The sequence below is a fragment of the Podarcis pityusensis genome (assembly GCF_964106645.2).
Source record: "Podarcis pityusensis genome assembly, chromosome: 9".
Classification (NCBI taxonomy): domain Eukaryota; kingdom Metazoa; phylum Chordata; class Lepidosauria; order Squamata; family Lacertidae; genus Podarcis; species Podarcis pityusensis.
In genome coordinates, this window is record NC_138034.1 from 70,548,231 (window position 1) to 70,572,079 (window position 23,849).

The 23,849-nt window shown below is 44.4% G+C and overlaps 2 protein-coding genes across 7 annotated transcripts in view; one reads left to right on the forward strand and one right to left on the reverse strand.

Annotated features, from left to right (window-relative positions):
* Positions 1-23,849, reverse strand: part of CTNNA2 (catenin alpha 2) — a 528,364-nt gene that overhangs the window by 185,393 nt on the left and 319,122 nt on the right. The window contains exon 1 of one of the 6 annotated variants that reach the window (XM_081020741.1): positions 13,681-13,948. The exons of the other annotated variants lie outside the window; for them this stretch is intronic. The gene's annotated coding sequence lies outside the window, so the exon portion shown is untranslated. Of the gene's footprint in view, positions 1-13,680; positions 13,949-23,849 lie in introns of those variants that run through there. 6 annotated transcript variants of the gene reach the window in all.
* Positions 14,137-16,737, forward strand: LRRTM1 (leucine rich repeat transmembrane neuronal 1). Its single transcript, XM_081020924.1, has one exon. It carries the CDS (start codon positions 14,797-14,799, stop codon positions 16,363-16,365), a length of 1,569 nt encoding a protein of 522 aa, XP_080877050.1. The 5' UTR covers positions 14,137-14,796; the 3' UTR covers positions 16,366-16,737.

Below are 23,849 nucleotides of genomic sequence, written 5' to 3' on the forward strand. Positions count from 1 at the left end.
CATACAGGAAAATTCAGGTTGCCCATTTATGCTTGACTGGGAGCAGAGCCAGGGCCATCTGAAAACATTTTGTACATGAGGTGAGCCACAAAATGGCACCCTCTTTGCCACCAGAAATGAAGGAGTGAGCAAAGATCCGGATGTAGAACACAGGGTGGAATGAAGATCTACATTGGCTTCTGCTGACCATGTGAATCCTGCTGCCTGAGGCAGTCACCTCACCTCACCTTATGGGTGGGCTGGGCCTGCTGGGAGCTCTTCTGTACTCTCCCAAAAGATCAGGCTGTTTGTTATGACGGATGGGGAAAAGTCACTGGAAAGTGTGGGACAGCATTTGCTTGGGCACAACATCATCTAACCTCCCTCACAAACAAATGAGAATGAATGTTTGTTAAACAGCTAATGTTGTCTAGCCTCCCTGCAGGCAAATCAGCATGGATGCTCAAGGAACATCATAATTATTATTATTATTATTATTATTATTATTATTATTATTATTTCTTATACTCTATCCATCTGATTGGGCTGCCCCAGCCACTCCAGGGGGCTTCCAACAAAAATACAGAAACAACAACAGCAGCAGCAAAAAAACATTAAAAGCTTCCTGAAACTGGGCTGCCTTCATATGTCTATGAAAAATTATATAGTTGTTTAACTATTTGACATCTGCTGGGAGGGCAAAACACAGGGAATGAAATGGAAGGACCCCTTGTAACAGGTGAGGAAATGCAATTAACAGCTTGGGGTTTTCTTTTGCTTTTTGATTTTTTATAAACACCAACAGCTGCACTCTTCTGGTGCATACAATTCTGATGAGACTAAAGCAAGTCTCCCCAGCACGGCCCAGAAATGCCTAGGAGGGAGGGGGGGAATCAATTATTACCTGACACTTTCACTGCATCTAAGTTTTTGATCAGTGCATCTCAAATGAACATCAATACTGGGATGGAATGGGGGTGGGAAACATAATAAAGAAAGGAAGGCACAGCATATTCTACTGCATGTTTGGATATATTTTGTCATGCATTGGCATCTAGGTGAGAGGGAGAGAGAGAGAGAGAGAGAGAGAGAGAGAGAGAGAGAGAGAGAGAGAGTCAGAGTCCAAATAAAATCCCTTGGAGAAGTTGCTATCTCCTTCCAACTCCTTATATTCCAAAATTGTGAAAGAAGGTAACACTGAACTGCGTCACTTTCACATGGTTATTGTGAGAACAGGTAAGATAATGGCTGGAAATTATTTTACAAAGTAGGAAGTGATCCTCAGTGATTGGGAAGGGCAGTGAGACAGGATGAAAAGACAAGTGCAGATTACTGTTTCTTTCTCTCTGTTTCCCATGTTGGACTAATCTTGTGCTACAAATTGTGAAGTGGAACATCTTTGTGATGCAAAGTCTTTTCGTTCTGAAGTGATTCACTCAGAGCCAGCAATCTGCTGTGGAAACAGGGTTTCCAAGTGCACCCATTGCTTCCCTCTAGATAAGGGCTCCCTCCATCCATGTTGAACCAGGGAGTTTTCCATGCAGGCTTGGTGCACATGTAGAGGAACCCATCTCACAGGGAAGTCTGTATGCACATTTGGGGCTGTGTTTCAAAGTGACTGCTGACATAAGCAGCCTGAGGATTTTCTTCTTCTCAAGTTGCTCAATCTGGTTGTCATGACACTTACATCAGAGATATATGCAACAGCAGAATAAAACCTGTTGGATAAACGTAAGTTTTCATGTTGCAGAGGCACTGCCTGTTCCATCTCTTTCCTGGATTGTTGACCTTAAAAGAATTTATCCCTGAAAGATTTTGAAGCAAGCAGTCCCAGTTTTGGATCCAGTTTAGGCCCTGTGTGCTCTACTTCCTAATTTCAAGTTCTGCCTTTATTGCAATATGGCAGAATGACTGAAGGGAAAGATAAATAAACAGGCCACAGCTAAATAAATAAATAGCCAGCTAAATAAACAGGCCATAGCTACAAAAATAAACAGGTGTGTGGGTATTGCAAAGAGGTGGCTGTTTTAATAGAAGAAAAGAAAGCAACTTCGGTTTAGCCTAACTGTGGCATATATGCCTGTATAGCTTGAACAATTCTTGTTTTTAGATTGTGAGGGTCCCAGGGTCCATTCCTCTGAATATTTCAAAACATTATGACATATACCTAGAATAGCCTTTCCCATCCTGATGCCCCCCCATGTGCTGGAATATAACTCCCCTGATCCACAATGGATGGGAGTTGTAGTCGAAAACATCTGGAGGGCACCAGGCTAGAGAAGGCTGATGCAGAGGTATCTGGTGACCATCCTTCTAGATACTGTGCTGCCTGGTTCATTTATTTACACGCATAACCTTTTCTAGCAACAAGTAAACCACAAAGGTCTTTAATTCAATTCTGAATACAACATTACACAGAGCCATTAAGTAGCAGGCACCAAGCAGGCAGCAAAACAGGAAACGGTTTACATCTCCGAACTGGATGGAAAGAAAAGGGGCATTAATATTGCCTGCTTTGCACGCTATGAAATGCATGATGCAATATCCTGAAATTGAGTTAAGCCTCAAAAGCAGGGTCAGTTCACAGGGCCCTGCATTCCACCCACCCAACTCAATAGAGTGTTGGACACATTTGGCATTTTGGTAATTTTGGCATACACTGTGACCATCTCATAAGAGTGCAGATGAATGTCCTAGGGGTTAGCTACAGAACCTGTGCTGTCTGATTTTACTGTGGAAGGGGGTTTCTGCACAGGCTGGCTCCCTTCTTGTTGTCCTTCTGCTGGCAAGTGACAACCTTCTTGCTTCGACAGGCATTGGGGAACTGACTGCTTTTAATGAAAAGGTGAGTGCCACACTGCTTTTATTGTAATTATTTGTATGCTTTTAATAGTTTTAGTATTCACTAGCTCTATCATAATTTTATCAATGTTAAATTGTTTTTTATTTATTGTTGTTGCTGTTTTTGAGGCTCTTGATGTTATTTTTAAACTACGGTGAGTCCCATCAGAGGAAAAGGTGGGGAATGAATGAATAAACAAACAAACAAACAAATACTAAAACTTAAATTAAAACAACAACAACCCTAAAAGCAGTTAAAACAATTCCAAAAAACCAGGGATCTCAGGAGATCTCTGGAACAGTGTTTTTCAGCTATCAAAGGCCTGGGTAAACAGGAATGTTTTGACATTCCTCTTGAAAGTCAATAATGAGGGATGTAGATACACCTCGCCAGGGAGGGCATTCCACAAGTGGGGAGCGATCACTGTAAAGGCCCTGTTATGCCAGTCAGGCAGCCCTGCCGATGGCCACATAACCTGTCCTCACCTGCCTACTGTATGGTCTGAGGTGCCCGATTTAGGGAAGGTGCACTTTTAGGTACTTGGGTCCCAAGCCACCTTGACTTGGACCAAGTAGCTCCCTGGTAGCCTGTGCAGCACTTTCAGGACCAGCAACACATGGTCCCATTGGACTGCTCCACTTACAATCCTAGCAGCTGCATTATGTACTAGCTGCAGATTCTGGGTCACCTTTCAAGGGAAGCCCCACATTGCAATAGTCCAAAGCACGGACAGCTAAGGCCAGGCTGTCCTCATCCATTTATTTCAAACTACAAATACCATTTGCTTGCTTTGAAATTTCAAATTGTAGAATCCATTCCAATATGATTATAATCTGTTTTACCCAATTTTAATACTCTTTCTTTAAATTGTTGTAACCCATGTGGAACCTAATGGTGAAGGGCAGGTAAGAAATCCAAATAATAATAGTACAAATTTGGTCTGAGTTTTGTGAGATAATACATGTGAATAGTCCTGCAAAAAGACCCAGGAAGCTATTGCATCCAAGTATTCTAGAATTGCTACTACTACTACTAATAAATATGCATATAGGTCACCTCATTAACAAACTTTATAGTTACACACTTGTACCTGCTATCTGGGAAGCTGCTGGTGATAACAGCAAGTGCATCTACAGTGAATGGATGTGCATTTAGCACATTGTCAAAATAAATAGGGTGATCTGAATAAGTAGATCCAATCCTCACAGAGGATAACACATTCCATGTGCTAATGAAGCAACAGCTTGAAAATTAACAACACTTACCTCAGCACCTTGAAGTTTTCTTGGGCTGAAAATTAGTGACATTTTGGTGAGGGTGGAGAAGCAGGTCAAATGCCACATTAATCTAACTTATTGGCTCCTTATTCAACTGAAATTCTTTTAAAAAACCCATTTAGCAGGGTCCGTGTACCAAATGTCAGCAGCACTCCGGATGTAAATATCAGAGAAATAACTCATTTAACTTACTACTCTTGAAGTCATCTTTCCCTCCCTGATTTTCTCTTTAAATGTTCCCTTTATAAGAAGCACCATGGTTCACTGCACTTGGAAATTAAAGACGACAGAGTAAAGATCAAAGTTTGAGTTTGCCCACTGCCAGCCACAAAGGGAAATTAAAATCACTACTCAAATTCCATTTTTACAGCTTGCTGATGGATATAAGCTTAGAAAAATATAAGCATCAGAAAGCCCACTCTTGTACCCTGAAGAGTAAGCTCTGAACTTTTGACTGCTGCTGATCATTAAGATGAGCAAGGAAAACATGGTCATTTAAGAAGATAACCAAGTGGTACCCGAACTGGCGGAGGAAGAGGAGTGTGGGGGGTAGCGCCCCGCCCCGACAGCATGATCCTGGTAGGGTGCTATCGTGACTGCCCCCACCCGCGCTGGGCACCCCGTGCTCAGAGCATGAAGGTCTGCCACTGGGTACACCCCGTTTGTGGCAGATTTCGGAACAACAATTATTCAAATGTAAAGCTAACGTCAAACATAATCATTTTCAGGATGATTAGTCCAATGCTGTTATGATGGATTTATTTTTATTTTTTTTACAGGGGTGGGGACTAGATCCATCACCATCCCAGCCTGACCAGCATTAAGGCCATGTGAGATTGAAACACTCCAATCCTCACATGGGGGCACATAGCTGCTCAAGGTAAAGGTAAAGGTACCCCTGACCATTAGGTCCAGTCGCGGATGACTCTGGGGTTGCATGCTCATCTCATTCTATAGGCCGAGGGAGCTGGCATTTGTCTGCAGACAGCTTCCGGGTCATGTGGCCAGCATGACTAAGCCGCTTCTGGCGAACCAGAGCAGCGCACAGAAATGCCATTTACCTTCCCGCCGGAGCGGTACCTATTTATCTACTTGCACTTTGACGTGCTTTTGAACTGCTAGGTGGGCAGGAGCAGGGACTGAGCAATGGGAGCTCACCCTGTTGCGACAGCACCACTGCTCAAGGGGTGGTTAAATGGCTTTATTTAAGGAGGCAGTGCCAGACCTGTTTTCATCTTCAGATCAATCTCCAGGGACGGAAAACATTTAGTCTGATAAATAAATATGAAACTATCTCACATAGAAAAGGGTTTGGGTAGGGCAAGAGTGGTGATGTTCCTTCCCCATCCTTTCTCTCTCTCAGAAGCTAAAGCAGGACAAGCCTGAAAAGAACACAAAAAATACAGTGGTGCCCCACAAGACGAATGCCTCGCAAGACGGAAAACTCGCTAGACGAAAGGGTTTTCCGTTTTTTGAGCTGCTTCGCAAGACGAATTTCCCTATGGGCTTGCTTTGCAAGACGAAAAACAAAAACGTCTTGCAAGTTTGTTTCCTTTTTCTTAACAGCGTTAATACAGTTGCGACTTGACTTCGAGGAGCAACTCATAGAACGCGGTGTGGTAGCCTTTTTTGAGGTTTTTGAAGACTTTGGTGATTTTTGAAGCTTTTCCAAAACTTCTTTTAAACTTTTAAAACTTTTTTGGGGGGTTTTGGATTTTGGGTTGGGGTGTTTGGAATTCAAGGACTTGGTGTTGGGGAGGGGTTTGCAAGAATCTGGAAGCTTGTGTGTGTGTGTGTTTTTCTGCATTTTTATGATTTTCTGTGACCACTGGGCCACTCTGCTGTTTTTTTTAAAAAAATCTGGATTTGAATTTCTGTGTGGTGGGTGGCTGGGGGAACAGTTGAGGAGGGGGTTCTTCAGCAAGAAGCAAAGAGTGGAAGAGGAACCTTCTTCGAGTTGTCCCCCAGAGTCTTAGAAAATGTACTGTACACTTTGTTGATTTTTAAATGTTTTTCTGTCATGTTTAGAAACTTAATTTATTGTTCCTTCAATTTTTGAAATGCTCTTTACAGTATGTGCGACTTTAAAGAGCACTTAATAAGCTCTTGTTGTACCAAATTTGGCTTTGTTTGGACTTTTTTTGACCATAGGAACGCATTAATTGAATTTCAATGCATTCCTATGGGATTTCGTGCTTCGCAAGACGAAAAATTCGCTAGACGAAAAAACTCACGGAATGAATTAATTTCATTTTGCGAGGCACCACTGTAAGCAGGGGGAAGGACAAGCCTATGACCATCCACTTTAAGCCAATCAAAGCCAGGCATTCTTCATATGGGTGTTGCTCTTTCCAAAGCTGTGTGTCTGTGTAGTTCATAACCTTCCAAATAAGAGAACCAGAGCAGGTGGGGGCCACACAACTTTTCTCCCAGGAGAAGGAGCAATGATGGCAACAGAGACCTCTTCTGAACCAAGGCACAACACTATAGATGCCAAGTACTTGTGCTGTTGTCCTGCTAAAGGGTCCATTGTTTCTTTTTCAAGGGGGTGGGAGGTCAGGGACCTCCTAGGCCCCACCCAAGTCTAAGTTGCAGCAGCCTGTCATTTGCTGCATTTCCTCTCCTTCCTACAGCCAGCATGAAACTCAGGGAGATGGGTCAGGTAGGAGAGACCCCTAAGACAGATAGGCTGAATATGGCCTGGGAGGGCAGGCAAAGTTTTCACATCCCTTCCTTAAATGAATTCAACCACTACAGCACTTAAAGGATACACTCCCTGTGGTATGTATCATTCACTGAAGCAGTCAAATACAACATTTCCTGTTTCCTAGAGTAGACACACAAAGGAGAATGTAGCTCCAGATGGGGAGGACTTCCTGTCATACCTGCTCTGGAACATCCTTCCCCTGTGTGTGACCAAATAGATGGGTGTGACCCTAGCAGACCCTATAAAGGCGCTAGTCATGCAACCATCTCCCTCTCTTGCTCTTTTGGCCCTTTGGCACTTGCAACTGTTCTTTTGCCATCTTCCTTCTGCTGGCTCTTAGCCAGAAGCACATGGCTCAACTTTACAGAGGATGGAAGCCACGAGGTGAAATGTCTGAGGCCTAGCTTAGACTTCTTTTCTCTACACATGTACCTGTAACTACAAGATAAAGGTTGCCTTCAGGACAATACTGTGAACTGAATGTAAGTAAACTTCACCATTCCTTTTAAAAGAAGACTGTCGTGTCATTATTGTTCTTAAGAGGGAACTAAAGGGGAAATTTGCCAGGAACAATCCAATCTGGACAAGCCAGACTGGATTGCTCAACTCAAATGATTCTAACAAATCATCAACTTGCTTCCAGCATTGTGCAAGGAAATGTGCTCTGCTACTAGCTCACTAGTGTGAGTGAAGAAGGATAATATTTAATCAGTATATCCTCTCCTGCCATCCACAACATTCCCACACTCCCCACTCCCCACCACAGTAAACAGAACATCTCAAAGTGCCACACAATCTACCATCCATTTACTCTGGAGCAATCGCTCGGATTAATGCAACACCATTGAAACATCTACAGGGCAACCGATCTGTGGATTGTGACAGGTTCTATGTGCTTGTTTGCCTGGCCTAAACACAGTTTTGTTTCCCTAATAGGGTGAGACATATTATTAATTTATCTTTATATCATATTGCATCCCTAAACCTGAGGGTGGATAAAGACATGAGTAATATATAAATATTAAGTATACAGGAAAGGAAAATAACTTCATCCACCAGTGTTAAAATAGCACATATTTTATAGTTTCTTAAACCCTGGTAGGCTGTCTAGATATATGCATGTATAAACACGCCTTCATTCCTCGAAGATGCTGGAGCTTTGGCACACTGCCAGCAAACATATCTCCGTGTGCTTTGCTGTTTCAATGTGGCAAACTGATTTATATTGCTAAGAAGGCACTCTTGGGTGATCTCAAGGCCCTTTTGCACATTACAGAACTCCTCCTTGGAAGTATTTTGCAGAAGGAAGCCATGTGCTAAATGTGTGTAAGCCAACACATGAAACAACTGCACACAGGCCCATTTTATCCATATCTACATGTTTTAAAAGATCAGGCTATGCATTCTACTTAATATTCACGCAAGGAATGCACATGGGTTGCCAGGGCAGCCTTTGTTGGGATTCTGCAACTTCATGTCAACAAGGGTTGCTAACTGGAGTTGGTTACATGTAACAGGATATCACAAATATGATGGGGGGAGAAATATATTAGTGTAAGATAATTCAGAGAATAGTGTTTTTTAAAAAATTGATATCAGTTACACCAGTGTTACCACTATGAATATTTTTGGCTTATTCCTTTCCCACAAGTTTACTTAAATGGGTCTTTTGCTGCCTAATTTTGCATATATTTAGTCACTTTCCTCTAAATACATGTATGCTGCTTACCATCTAACAGCTAAGTTTTAATAAAAGCTCATTTAAATCTGTTAATTTATACAAATCTGCCACTGGGTAGATTTAATTTTTTTGGGAAGAATGGGGGAGTGTGGGAGTGTAGTGTTTTAGCACCGATGAAAGCCTAAAGTGAGGGAAAGAATGAGGACACTTCCAGAATAATTTGATCAGAAACATGTTTCACTGCATATAGATATAGGTAAATATTGATATTGGTATTGATATAGCAAAGAGAGACTGAGGAAGTAATGTTTTGATTGGTTGGTTTAATAAGAATTCCTAATTAAGGGAGGGAATGGCCTTTTTTCTGCATGATAAAAGTTTAGTCAACTTGGGTGACCTGTATTCCTCGCCTAAAGAATTCCTGTATGGCACACCCCGTTCAATGTTACAGGAAGGCAAACAATAACATAGCAATTTAATAAATTTATCCACATGGGATTAATGTGTGGTATTGATGGAATTAATGTGTGTTTAGTCACTGAAGGACCTTGCTATGAGGTAGGATTGGATTTAATTGATCTCATCTTCCTCTGAATTATGCAATTACTTGTGCCATCCTCAAGACTGCAATAGGACATCAGGTGTGGAATCAGATGGGCAAAGGAAGGTATTGTAGGGAGCAAACATCTTCCTTGCAGTAATAAGCTGGAACTCCCAGAATCCTTCTGAAAAGCTTCTGGGTCAGATGTCAGGGACTGGCAGGTCTCTGAGGAGTGTGTGGCAGAGTCAGGGCCCCCTGAAGCTAATCCAAGGGAAGGGGCTAATAGAAGGGGGGAAATCTAAGCAGTCAGTGATGGAAGGAGGAGGTGCAGAACATGGCAGGAATGGAGGAAGAGACTGTTCTGGAGAGGAACAGGATGATAAGATTCCCCTCCGCCCCCTTCCCCACTGTCTCCAAGGATCAGGAGGGGCTTCAAGAGGCAGGCAGAGCAGCAACTTCCATGTAGAAGAAACCACATGTTGTTTATGAATGCCCCATCAGGCGAGGGTACTTAAGTTTGGATGGAGGCATGGTCATGCCATTGCTCCAGCAGTCCAGCTCAGGGCAGAAGCCTGGGGAGGAGATACCAGCTACTTAGTTGCCAAAACACTGTGTGTGCTCAGTGCACCTGCAAGTGTGCTTTCTCAATAGAGAATTAAACCACAGTCTCTTTGTCCTCTTGGGCTAGGTGTGCTCAGGTCATGAAGTCATCTCACCGGTCTTACTTGCTATACACCACCAGTGTCTCAGTTCTGTCATCAAGCTTACAAGAGCTGGGTCCAACACCTAGGAAGTAGGATGCAACTGCTGCAAACCACTTGTGGCAGAATCTATTTATTGTAAGTGATACCATAAAGTAGCAGTGTGGTGCAATCCTATTCCCCTTTGTTAAGAACTAAGCTCTACTGAATCCAGTCAGACTTGCTACCAGGTATGCAAAGGACTGCAGCCCAGGAATGGTTTATGGGGAAAAGATGACACAGAACATTGCTGATTCGTTACTACTTGGAATGCTGGGGAGAGAACAGCCTGTCTAGATAGATATCCATGGAATTCTGTAAAATTTCTCCCAAAGTTACATGCTGCTGCTTTCTAAAATAGTGGGTACTGGAGGCTTTTAATTGGAACCAGCAAAGGCAGGATAAGGAAGGGATGCAAACTCTTCCTCTACTGCCTTCTCAAATACCATTGCCTTTTTCTATTCTAGTTCTCAGCAACTTTTTCTAGAAAAGATGCAGGTCTAGTACAGTGGATGCTCAGGCTGCGAATGTGATCTGTGCGGGATGCACATTCTCAACCCCAGCTGCAAGCCTGCGCATGCACGGGTTGTGATTTGGCACTTCTGCGTATGCGCAAAGCACGAATTACCACTTCTGCACATGCGCGACTGCCGAAACCTGGAAGTAACCCGTTCCAGTACTTCCGGGTTTTGGTGGTCTGTAACCCCCCCAAAAAAACCGCAACCTGAAGCTTCTGTAACCCGAGGTATGACTGTATCTAACACATGGCCTCCCGTCTCCCTTCCATCAGTTCCTAGTTACAGTTTCCAGTGGTTGCTTCTCCCCCCCCCAAAAAAAAAACACCAAACCAAAATCGGGATGGGGGGGGATTTCTACAGCACATCCTGTTCTGTGCAGGTCCTGAGATACATTTCTTCCATGTCTGTTAAATGACTGATCTTCTATGTCCCACAACTAGCACAAGTGAATTATACTTTGTAGAGACCACTTCTACAAAGAGTCCTTTGCATGGTTCTTCTCTTGTTCACAAGTCATCCCAAGGGAAGCAAAAATCCAGGTCACCCATGAGTATTCTTGTGCAGATAGGAAACTAAGACCAGGGAGTAATGATCTGTTAAAAATATCCCATGAATTCATGGTTTAACAGGAATTTGGAAACCAGATCTCTTTGTCATGGATGCTTTAGTTGTGATGCACTGCAGGGGACTGGACTAGATGATCCTTGGGGTCCTTTCCAACTCTAAGATTCTAGGGAACCCAACACTCTAGGCATTGCAGATTTCCAGTATTTTAATGATGAATAAACATGGTTTAAAGATATTGTTGTTGTTTTTCCTCTTGGTATTAAAAAATAAAATAAAAATATTAACATGGAAACCTGAGACTGTTGGCTCCCTTGGAAGCAATGGTGCCTGTTGAATGTTGGGACTAGCAGGGTGGAAGGTAGGGAGGCCAACAGTAGCGGGAGCCAGCGCCACTGACAGGCAGAGGCAACTAATTCTAGTTTTGCCCCCATCCTTCCCTGTTACATTCTTGAAGGGCAACACTGGCCCAGAATACCTGAAGGAGCATCTCCACCCCCATCGTTCAGCCCGGACACTGAGGTCCAGTGCCAAGGGCCTTCTGGTGGTTCCCTCACTGTGAGAAGTGAGGTTACAGGGAACCAGGCAGAGGGCCTTCTCTGTAGTGGCGCCCACCCTGTGGAACGCCCTCCCATCAGATGTTTTAACATCTTTCTGCTGTTTACCACCACATGGACTCCAATGGTTTAGGCAGCACATGTGCTTCAGTATAAGGCATCTTTTATACTCCTAAGATTTTAGCCTTAGAGAGGCTGTGTCTTTTTCAGCTCATCTGAGCATTCCATATCTTTAAAGCAATCAGGTTTTTGAAATAGTATTCTGATCACTACCACACACTGCTACCACCAATTCTGAAACTTTCAGGCAGATTTGCCACGTCTCCATTTGCAGAGGACAGTCAAAATCTTTGAGCAGGAAATCAGGTTGACCACTTGACCCACTGAAGATATGCATTACCAGTGCCTTTCATTAAGTCCACTGTGACTTAAACAACCTTCCATGTTTACCATGACTCACTCCTAGGATACAGAAAGTTGCCACCCAGTGCATCTGTGCAGCCTTTGGCAATCAATTTTACATCCTTTCGTCTGCCTGCCTGCCTTGCTCTCTACCAACTTCCATGCTGGTTTTGTATACATTGCTTCCACTGGCAGGATCGGCAGCAAAGGTCCACCTGAGCAGGGAATAAAGAAACAGGGGGAGGAGTCTGAGTCTTCCTCACCTCCCCAAAAAGAGATGCACCTGGGAGTCAGGCTTTGAATTTGCTTAAGTGCCCAGGTATGCATATTAAAATAAATGAGAAATGTTGAAAAGTCCAGACCGAACTTTGCAAATAATAAATTCAAGCTTTGAATACACTGTGCCTGAATGCTTCTTATCTCTGCATTTTTGACATTATTTTCCATAGGTGATGTTTGGGAGGATTTTCCCGAAATGGCAATTCTAACTCATCTTCTTACTTTCTTTTCTGTTCAATGATGCATCACAGCCAATGCAAATTCAGGAGAAATCAAGATTTCAGTCAACACTAGCCAAAGGACAAGAAGAAGCCCACCATCTCAAAACCCTCCTCAACGGAGCAGCTTTCAAACGAATATCCCTTTTATTACCTGGCATGCCTATTTTATGCAACACCTCGATAAACACGTCAGCTGTGCTAGGAACGAAAAATCAAGTATCAAAATATTGAGGCGTGAACCACCTGCTCTGAAAGTACTGGCAACCAGCAGACTTTGGGGTATGTTGAAAAGAGGGGGGGATAGGGGAAAGATTGGAGAGTATTTCCCTGGCAACAGAGCAGTACTTGTTCCCCAAGTCACTAAAGGATGCAGAAAACGCCTGTCAACAATGGCCTTTTCCAAATCCAATGAAGGTCGAAAATTAGCAGGCAGGCAATTCTAAGTCTATCGAACAAAACAACAGCAGAGTCATTGAGGGCTGGGAGTCTAATCCTTCCAGCTTTACCCCCTTCACACACACACACACACACACACACACACGAAGTAAACTGCATGGTAGTTAGATTCCCAAATGCTTGCATCCAAAACGCACGCATCACGTTTCCGAATGCTGTAGCGTATAGCGCTGCAATTTTGTTTTGTCACAAAGATGTCATTAGCAAGAGCATATGCTAAACACCTAGATGCAGTAGGGTACGAAGCCCGAATAGCATTCCGTTCCCACATGAACCCAGTGATGGTTGCATGAGCCTCCTACCCCTCCCCCGCCCCTTTCGCAAAAAGAAAGAAACGTTGCTCCAAAACAGGCGTCAAAATGAAAGAAGAAGGCAAAAAAGGAACGGGGTGTGCGCCACGCACGTTTCTCGCCCGCAGGAACAAAACGAGAAAAGAAAAAGGGGGGAAAGTCAGTGCCTCATCTCGAGCAACCAAATATCCTCCAAATGTCGTAATTTGGACACATCTCTCCTGAAAGCCCCCCTCCCCCCCAGCCTGACTCGTATGCGCTGGAACCCTTTAAACAAAGAGGAGCGGCTGGTGGGGAGAGGGAAAGGGGTCCCTGTTTTGGTCGCCTCCTTAAGAAATGCCTCGCCGCTGCAGCTGTCGATTGCGCGCGCGCGCGCGTGTGCATACGTGTGTGTGTGTTTGAGCAAAGGCGAGCGGAGCTTAAAGTATTTTCCATTTCATCAGAGAACATATATCCCTTTACTGGTTCACTAAAATGTTGGCTTTTTTTTTTTTTTTTTTTTTTTAATGCCCACCCCTTTTCCCATTCGCCCCTGTCTGCTGCGAAGCGCGGCGCAGGCATACAATCGCCGAGAGCTCACGACGCTCAGTGAGCGCTCGGTGCCTCTGCGTGCTGTAGCTACATACTGCTTCTGCTGGAAGGAAGGGATCCTGGGCTGCCGCTCTCGCTCTCTGATCTTAAGCATCTCCGAACCAGCAAGGCGAACCAGCAATGGGGAATAAAGCCATCTTTATGCCGCCGGTCCGGTCTGGGAAGGAATGTTAAAGCTGCATCAGAGGAGTCAATAAAAAACAAAACAAAAACAAAAAAAATTGGTGCTTGCCGCCGCCCGCGTCTGCAAGGATGGACATGAAAGGGAATGTCAAATCCTGGGAAGCCGTTAAGTAAAGAGGTTTTGTTTTTTGGGGGTTTTTTTGGAAGGGGTTTCTCTCTCTTTTCCCCCTCTTTCATTTTTTTCTCCTTGCCCTCCCCCTCCTCTCTCTCCCTCCCCACGTCACAGTATTAACCGCAGAGGAAGGGAGGGAAGAAAAAAAAAAGAACAGAGGGGGAGAGCGGGAGAGGGGGGGAAAGGCAAGGAAGGAAGGAAGGAAGATCAAGCCTTATGCCCATACTTCTGAAACTTGAAGGTCCTGGGAGTCAGCTTAAAAATCAGGGAGGAGAGTGGAGAGGAGGGGAGAGAAGCTAGCTGGACTTGCCTCTCGCCCTTTGAGACGGAGCAAAGTGAGACATTGTGAGCCTGCCAGCCTCACAGAACGCTGAAAGAGACAGAATTTGTAGCAACAGAGAGCTCTTTTGGAGCCTTGCATATAATTAAGTCCAAACACAAAGGAAGCCGCTGAATGGAGGTTGTCACTCTCTGGAAAAGGGTGGGTAAGGCACTTTTTAATTTCATTCTTTCGTGAAGAGAGAGATCTTTTTTTTTTCTTTTTTCTTTCTAAAAGAATTGTTCTTTTCTATGCCGCGGCAGCTAAAATGGACAAGACCCCTTGTACCTTTTGAATGCCTCTCTGAACTTTAATGCTGTACAGATTTTTGCATGCTGTTTTGTTTTGTTCTTTTTTAAAAACAGGGCAAAAGCCCCGAAAGTGAAATCTTTGGCCCCCATGGTTCTCTTGTTTTTGCCTCGCCCCCACCCCCTCGCCCCCTGTTTTACATAAAATATGATGCAGAATTCGTAAAGGGAACTGTCGGACAAAAGATTCAATGGACATTCTCGAGCGCATTTGGGGATATTCTCGCTAATGGATTTCCTTCTTATTGGTGTCTGTTTAAACTGGCTGCTGAGGAAGCCCCCAGGGTTGATCCTGTGCACACTGGGTCTCTTTTTCAAAATGCTTCCAGCCGTGAATAGTGGGTGTCCGCAGCTCTGCCGGTGCGAGGGGAGACTCTTCTACTGCGAGTCCCTGAATCTCACAGAGATGCCGCACAACCTGTCGGGCGTGATGGGCTTGTCGTTGCGGTACAACAGCCTTTCTGAGCTGCCTGACGGACAGTTCACAGGGTTAATGCAACTCACGTGGCTATATCTGGATCACAATCACATTTGCTCAGTGGAGGAAAATGCCTTTGAAAAGCTGCGGCGAGTTAAGGAGCTCACCCTGAGTTCCAACAAAATCACACAACTGCCCAACACCACCTTCCGGCCCATGCCCAACTTGCGCAGTGTGGATTTATCCTACAACAACCTGCAGGCTCTGGAGCCGAACCTGTTTCACGGCTTGCGGAAGCTGACGACGTTGCACATGCGGTCCAACGCCATCAAGTTTGTGCCTGTCCGAATATTCCAAGACTGCCGCAGCCTGAAGTTTCTGGACATAGGATACAATCAGTTGAAAAGCCTGGCTCGAAACTCTTTTGCAGGCTTGTTCAAACTCACCGAGTTGCACCTGGAGCACAATGACTTGGTGAAAGTGAACTTGGCCCATTTCCCCAGGCTCATCTCCTTGCACTCCCTCTGCTTGCGCAGGAATAAAGTCACTATCGTGGTGAATTCCTTGGACTGGACATGGAAATTAGAGAAACTGGACCTCTCGGGCAACGAGATTGAATACATGGAGCCTCATGTTTTTGAAAGTGTACCTCAACTCCAGTCCCTGCAGCTGGATTCCAACCGGCTCACCTACATCCACCCGAGGATCCTAAACTCCTGGAAGTCCCTCGTGAGCATCAGCCTTTCTGCAAATGTCTGGGATTGTGGACGTAACATTTGCGCCTTGGCCTCTTGGCTGAGCAACTTCAAAGGCCGCTACGACAGCAACCTCCTCTGTGCCACCCCTGAATACACACAGGGTGAGGATGTCTTAGATGCAGTATATGCTTTTCACTTATGCGAAGATGCAACGGACCCAACGATGGACATTAACCTCCTGTCTGCTGTGGCAAACAACAGTGACCAAACATTCAGCTACAGCCCTGCCACAATGAACTACGATGTGCAGGATATCGAAGGGGATAGAACGACAAATGCCATCACGGTAACTATGCCCAACGAGAACACCGAGAATGCTGTTCAGATCCACAAGGTGGTCACAGGGACCATGGCCCTCATCTTCTCGTTCCTCATAGTAGTTTTGGTGTTGTACGTTTCATGGAAGTGTTTCCCTGCCAGCCTTAGGCAACTGAGACAGTGTTTTGTGACACAGCGCAGGAAGCAAAAACAAAAACAAACCATGCATCAAATGGCTGCTATGTCAGCCCAGGAGTATTACGTTGATTACAAACCCAACCATATTGAAGGTGCTCTGGTGATCATTAATGAGTATGGATCCTGTACTTGCCACCAGCAGCCAGCAAGGGAATGTGAGGTGTGATTTAATTCTTTTCCAGTGGGGGATTTAACACGGTGTGTGCAACCAAATAGCAGTGGGCAAATTAAAGGACAGTTGGAGGGTTGACGTTTGCTTACCAATGCCCTTCTTTGCTGAAATTGTTTAAAAAAATAAAAAGAGGAGCTGTCCCAAAAAAAAGAGAGACTTGATATTTTAGCTTTATTGTGGCTTAAAACCTTCAAGACATTCAACTTTCAAAAAGAAATAAGATATTTCACATTAACAGCTCTCTTTACAGATCTGTCAATATTCAGAAAAAAAAATCAGAGTGTAAAAAAGTACCAATTATTGATTTTTTTTGTAAAACTACAACAAAAATATGTTTAAAATAAAAGCAAAATAGCATTTACAGTTTTTACAGACTGGTGTACGTTACCTGGATTGTGTATATGGAAATATATGGGGGGGGGGCAGAAAGAGAGAGAAAGAGAGAAAGAGAGAGAGGAGGGAGGGAGGGAGCATGAATTTTATCTCTCTTGCCCATGTAGCTGTTTAAAGTAAGCCAAAAAGAAACACGCATTTGAATTAATTTGATGGGTTCATGGTGCGAAAATTATTGGGTACTTGTGGCTGGTTGTACCATGATGTGGTTTGTGAATTTGAATACAGGGCACTGAAAATTATTTTCTCCTCCTTATTATGCTACCTGTAAAACCTATATATAGTCTCCAAGGGGCTGGTCTGAATGGAAAAGTGGATGTTCCAATAGCTGCTATGTCACTCTGTCAACACTGCAGAGGGCTTAAAAACACACCTTCCCTGTAAGTTGCTTTAAGAGCCTCACACAAAAAAATGCAGCCTCTCTGTCCTTCTCTGTCTTTCTGCCTGTCTGTCTCTCTCATTGGGGATCAAAATGGACCCCATCACAATATTCCAATTGGTGGGATAGGGTTGGGCAAAACAGCAACAGAAAGCCTGCTCCAACTTGCCATTTTGACCTCTTCCTCTGAGGACTCAAAGACTTATATCAGGTCTCCCACTATCTCCCCCAAAATTCACTGTTTTATGTGGTAGCCCCCCCAAAAGTAAGGGGAACTATTCCATCCATGCTCCACAGAGCAAGGTGACAGAGAGAGAGAGAGAGGGAGAGAGAGATTCATTTGTAGTGGCAAAAGCTCTGTGCCTGTGGCTCAGGAGTAAAATCCTCAGAATAACGCACCAAAGGTATCTTTGCATACAGAATGGTTAGAAAATGCCTCTGGTTGCAACAGCGAGACCATAGAAGAAGAAAAAGTGGGGGCAGGGGGAGGTAGCCCATCCCTAGGTGGCCTCATTAGTCAATGTGTGTGTGTGTGTGTGAGAGAGAGAGAGAGAGAGAGAGAGAGAGAGAGAGAGAGATCACACATTTTGCATCTCTGGCTCATTGCTTGAGTGGATGTCATTAAGTACAATCAGCAAAACTTGCCATCAAAGCCACTTGCTGGTTTTCTTTCAGGGCCCCTCTTAAAAAATGGCTGCATTATGTTAGCCCCCTCCCTCATGTTTTTTAAAAACCTGCCACCCCCTAGGCTATGGCCAAATCTACCAAGTGCACTTTTAGAACAGTATGCAGGCCTACACACCAGACCTGTGGAATTTCCCCCTCCGTAAAATGCAAAATCAGGCAAGTGCATATTTCTCTCATCATAATCAGATAGTTTATCGTTGAAACGAAGAAAGGATGAGTGGGTTCCCCCCACCCCCACAAACAACACATGCTTTGCCTATTTTTCATGAGTGGCAGAGACAGAAGCAAATGCCACAGTGGTATCTTACATTTAATTATCTCAAAATGTCACTGCTTTGAAGCAAATAGCTGTAGGAAGGAGATAGCTAACACCTGCTTGAAAATGCAGTAAATAAATAAAAGTGTGGGGTGGAGGAGGGGGCTAGAGGTCCATAAAATGCATACAAGGTGTGAGTTCAGCTAGACTCCCCCCTCCCAACCCCCCAAACCCCTCCCCACATAGCAGTTCCTTCTCCTGGCAGGGAAATAGACATTGTTTACTCTGTCTGGCCAATTCCTGAACCACTGATAAAGCACAACCTAAATTGAATTACAGAGACCCAAGCGATAAATAGGGCTGCTTTAAGTTAGGAGAGGGCACATTCCTCCCTGCAAAGCCCAATGCCACACTGAATGTACATGTCCCAAACCCTGTTAGACTTCAGTTAAAGGTTCTGGCATTTGCAGAATGGCTAGAGGCAGCCTCCTACTGGAGCAAAGGTGGCATAGTTAAGAACAACACATATTTTGTGCAATGCTGAGTTAAGAGGAAATCATGCATATTCCTCTCAATCATGATATCCTTTTCGGGCACTTTGCTTGGTGAATATCTGGAGAATGTAGCTTTCAAAAACTCCATAAATCTGTACAAAGCTATCAGCAGTGCCTTTTTGTGTAAATATATATTTAGATGCTTTATTCAAAGAGGTATGACGAGAAATACTTGAGTGGAACTGCTATATATAAGTGATAGCAATACAATCCTTGCCAATAATGGGCAGCTCTCCTTGACTCCTGTTGCTACATGGATAGATTGTTGGGGGTGGCAAGACATATGCATGAATTTTCATGGATGTGTATGGTTGTTTAGAATTGCATGACTTTGCTTTAAGGTTATAGGGTGTGCAAGATGGCACTTAGAGACTCTGAAAGAACTTGATCAGGAATTGGCTGTGTTTCCAGGTGTGCAGAGGATGGGCAGACAGAAAAGCTGGCAGACAGGCAGGGGAGAAGAACTAGTAGCAGCGCCAATGGGCAGAAATGAGCAAAGATGTCTGGCCCCTTCCTATGGTTGCAATTTTAAACCAGGTGCTGCAAGATTTTATTTGATTTCAGAGTCATGCTTTGGAAGTCCATTCCCTTTGCTGCTACTTTTCCAGCACGAGCCAATACCATAACGTATTAGCAATCTAGTTCTGAAAGGCAAAGTGCGTGCTGTTGTCAAAATTTTGCATAAAAAAACCACCATTGCAGTGTCAATTGCTTTTAGATGTTTCACCAAAAGTGGTGGGAAATGGGTAAAGTAAAAGAAGGAGAATAAGCAGAACAGGACACATGGGAAATCCCAACACATGGGGCAAATGAAGAAGTAACCCAGTAACAAACCCACCCACCCCCCCGCCAAAAAAACAACAACCAATCCACACCCTAGTACTCCATGGGCTACTTTCAAGACAATGAAAAGTTATCACAAGAAATGAATTAATAATTGCAGGCCCAAAGGGCAAACATTGATTTCCTGCAATCCAAATCAGATTGCAGTCATTCCCACCTTTCCAGGCAGCTGTCAGAGATCTGATTAAACACCACTGCATTTAAAGTGCATGTGTAACAGCAGCAACAGGAGAGAAAGCTCTGACCGGAGCTCTTTCTAATTCCCACACTGAACTAACTGACCACAGTATCAAAAGCATCTGTTTGCTTTCACCAATTAAACTGGCGATGAGACTGGCAGACAAGCAGCCCCCCCCCCCAATTTAAACCCTGCCTCACAGGAGGTTTTCTGGTACAAGCATCAATCCTGTTGGCGTGTGTCTTTTCTACACACATACACACCTACACAAGCGCATACAGTCATGATTTTGGGCACCCCGACAGTGCAGAGTTTTGAATGCGCATTTGGAATGATTTATCTTCCTCCAGGTCTCCCTCTTCTGTAGTATGAAAGGGGAAGAATTTGCAAAATCAGTGCCAAGGTGCCACTTTCCGTATATGTTTTGCATCTAGAAAATGTGGAGGACCTGTGAGCCACTGACTTGAGTGCTTGCAGGGGTCTCGGTGGGAAGCCTGCTGTGCATTGTATGTGCAGCAATCTCTGCCTTCCCCATTGTGGACGAAGGAGGGGAGCTCAATTGCCAGCTGAAAGGCAGAAACCTATAAATATATTTCCCAGATTATGAGATCCTGCTCAGGGAAGGAGGGCAAGCAATCCCACCAGCTCAGAGAGGGAAACAGAGGTTGCTTCGGAGAGGGACACATAGAACGTGCTCCTTCATTGCCTGCCTGCCCCTGAGAGGAAAGGGATGCTGAACAAAGCCCCACTTATACCAAATGCCTAGATTGTCAGAACTGGGAGCAACATGACTTAGAGGGTGCATAGCTGGGACAGAAATGTATTCAATGGGAGAAAAGGAAGGAAGAAATCAGTGAAGCTGAGTGAGTATGAGTACGTGTGTGTGTGTGTGTGTGTGTGTGTGTGTGTGTGTTTCTCTCTCTATCTCTCTCTCCCCCCCTCTCCCCCCCCCCCAAAGTATAGAGGTACATAGGAAACAACACTGAGGTGCTGAATCTGAAGAGTATGGGTTGACACCTTCTTGACAGGGGTGTGTGGTGTTTTTGGGGGGAGGAGAGGATGCGTCTTAGGGAAGTGGCAGAGGAGAAAGGGTTTGCAGAAAGTGTAAGTAAAGATGAAAGGGCAACACAATACAAAAATTGCACATGTCTTTTGCAAGAAAGATTGGAAGGCATTAGGATGTAATGAGGATGGGGATGCTTTGAAAGGGTATTTTGTTATCTTTTTCAGAGTATGTTTGTTCTTGGCGGTATGGAAGTGTAGTAGAAAAGGAGCAGGGAGAGTCATAGGTACACAGCTAATGTAACACTACAAAAATAAATCAATCAAACTGTCTCAGCTTCTTCCGCGGAACTCCAGCAGTTGTGGCCACTGGAGTTTCTGCTGTGGAATATCACCACCACCAGACCACCACGTGAAGCAGCAGTTATCAGGGGGTCACCAAGGGGAAACTCTGGCATAAAAAAAATGGTTATGTTGCCTGCCCACCCCCCACATTTCCTGCAAGGAGGGGAAGAGACACAAAACTCTCTTCCTCCTCAAGGTGTCTGCAGACTTACTTTCCAGATCACATTCTCTCCCCCTGCTCTTGCCAGGAAAAACCAACCATGGTGCACTTTGTCTGAACCAGCTACAGGGTCCCACCCTGCAATGAGTTTCTTGACAGCTCGGTACAGATAACAAAGAAGTGTTCCTAATACTTCTAAACCATGACAGCTCTAAATTAGGGACACTTAAAAAAAAGAACCAAGGAGCAAATGGAAACCATAAAAATATCAGCACATTAATGAAATTATTGTGACAGGCATGGCTTCTTCTTCTTGTTGTTGTTACCAGCCATAATAGGAATTTTTTTTCTATCTCTAACCTCTATCCCTTCTCTCTGTAGAGTACCAGGTTTGTTATTTATTATTTAGTTGTTGTTGAAAACCAGCTATTTCTATGGATGGCGGAGGGAATCACTCAAAATATATTGAGACCCAGCCTGCAGAACAACAGATCTCCCATTGTATCATCAGGCCCTAGACTCAGCCACACTCTAAGCACCTGTGGTCAGTGGACTAGGGGATTAGGTAGTCCGAAAGCCCTCCCACCACCTCCCCAAACTCTGCCCGGCCCCAGCATTCTGTCAGAGGTCTGGCGTCTCCTTCCCAAAGTCCAGGAAGCTTCTGGTTGGCTTAGGGACAGAGGCACGTAATGTGCATATTGCCCCCTCCTCCCAAAAAAATTGCCCTCACAAGCTGGTGTCTCTGGCTATAACTGTTCCCCTATGAAAAATTTCACTGCATGCCACTGCTTAGGACAGGGGTCAGCAAACTTTTTCAGCAGGGGGCCGGTCCACTGTCCCTCAGACCTTGTGGGGGGCCGGACTATTTTTTTTTGGGGGGGGGAGAGAATGAATGAATTCCTATGTCCCACAAATAACCCAGAGATGCATTTTAAATAAAGGGACACATTCTACTCATGTAAAAACACACTGATTCCCGGACCGTCTGCGGGCCAGATTTAGAAGACGATTGGGCTGGATCCGGCCCCTGGGCCTTAGTTTGCCTACCCATGGCTTAGGACCAGCTTTCTTAAGCCAATGCAATGGCAGCCACATACCCATTGGGTTTCATTTTTACTTCCCTCTCACAGATGATTGGTCAGCAAGCCACAAGATTTCTTATTACACATTCTTGTCCTGACCATATGCATATACCAGTCTAGTGCGAAGACACCCAAGGCTCCGGCCTGAAAGAGCTATATATACACACTCATTTTTCTTGAGCCTGCATTAATTCATTGCTTCATTTTGTCTGTTCTCTTTTGCTGGTGGTTTGGAGAAAGCCAGCAATCTAAAGGTTAATATTTCAGATAATTCCCCCGTGTGTAGTCGGTGTGTAGCTGGAGCATCTCCTTATTCCAGACAAGTATTTGGAGTGATTGGTTTGGTTGTTTTTTTAAAAAAATAATATTACTAATAAAATAAAATAGAAAATAAATCAAAATCTGCCCAAAGGTACATTTGCTGCAGCATAGGTACCTGGTGGTGGGAAGGAGAGGAGACAATGCCTCGTGGTCAGAAAAATAGTCTGGAAAAGAGGTAAATTAAACTATACAATATTCTGGCAAGGCAAAAAGGGGGGGGAATGCAATTTGGTGGGTGGGTGAGAGAAACCCACACGAACACAGAAGAACACTGTGATTTTATTTTATTTTTAAATGGGACTGTGTCTGGCTTTATAATGAATGCATTTGTTGTGAAACCTGGTGAGCATCTCCAAGCTGCATGCAATTTCTTCCTCTCTCTTTTATTAAGAACATCATGCCATTTTTGGTATTCAAGAACACACACGCTCCCTTTCCTCGCAGTTAAGCCACTTCCCCCACCTCCCCGCTCTTGTTCTCTAGTATTGATCATCCATAACACTCTAATTTTCAAGGGGAGGGAAAAGGAAAGAGGAGATGTGATTTTCTTTTCTCTCCCTTTAATTTCTTTTTGATAAATAATGAAAGGCGAAGTATCAAAAAGAGAAACGAGAGGTAGGGTATGAATTAGCTTAATGTGATCCGATGCAGAAGGACGAAAGAAAGAAAGAAAGAATTCCAGCCCGCCCTAGTGCCCTTAAGAACCACTGATTCTAATGAGAAGGGCTATGTCCTTAAGTTCCCTCTCTACAAAACCAAAAAGGAATATAAGAGCTTGAGATGGGGTAGATTACACCCCTTACGATGTGTGCATGGTCATTAGCTAAGGTGGGTAGGAAAATGCACCCCCCCCCCCAAATGTGCTATTAATAGTACTATAATAGCATAATTAACGTCTTAAGAGAGCCAGAGTATTCCAGGAACTTGGGCTGAAGCAAGATTGGCCACTGAATTCACAGTTCTATTTTGGGAGCTTTCAACAAGGTGCCTCTATCTCTCCCCCTTTTAATGCTGCTTCAGGGAACTTGCAAACAGGGGCCCAAGCATTTGCCATTGTGTAGAGGAAAAGGAGGGCATCACTGTCTTGCCCAGGGAACTGAGTGCTGCTTCCCTCTCACCACACTGCCCTCTGGAGGTGGCAATGGAACTGCATTGGAAGTGGGGAAACTCGCACCTGGTTCCACGCTTACCCTTCCTGTTCTGCGGCAATGGCAGTGCTTGCCCTCACAGCACAGCACATACACGGCTGGCTGGACGGTGGTGTGACATCATCTCATT

What these genes read in the sequence shown, in the direction of transcription:
- LRRTM1 (XM_081020924.1), top strand. Translation starts at nt 14,797, where the DNA reads ATGGATTTCCTTCTTATTGGTGTCTGTTTAAACTGGCTGCTGAGGAAG.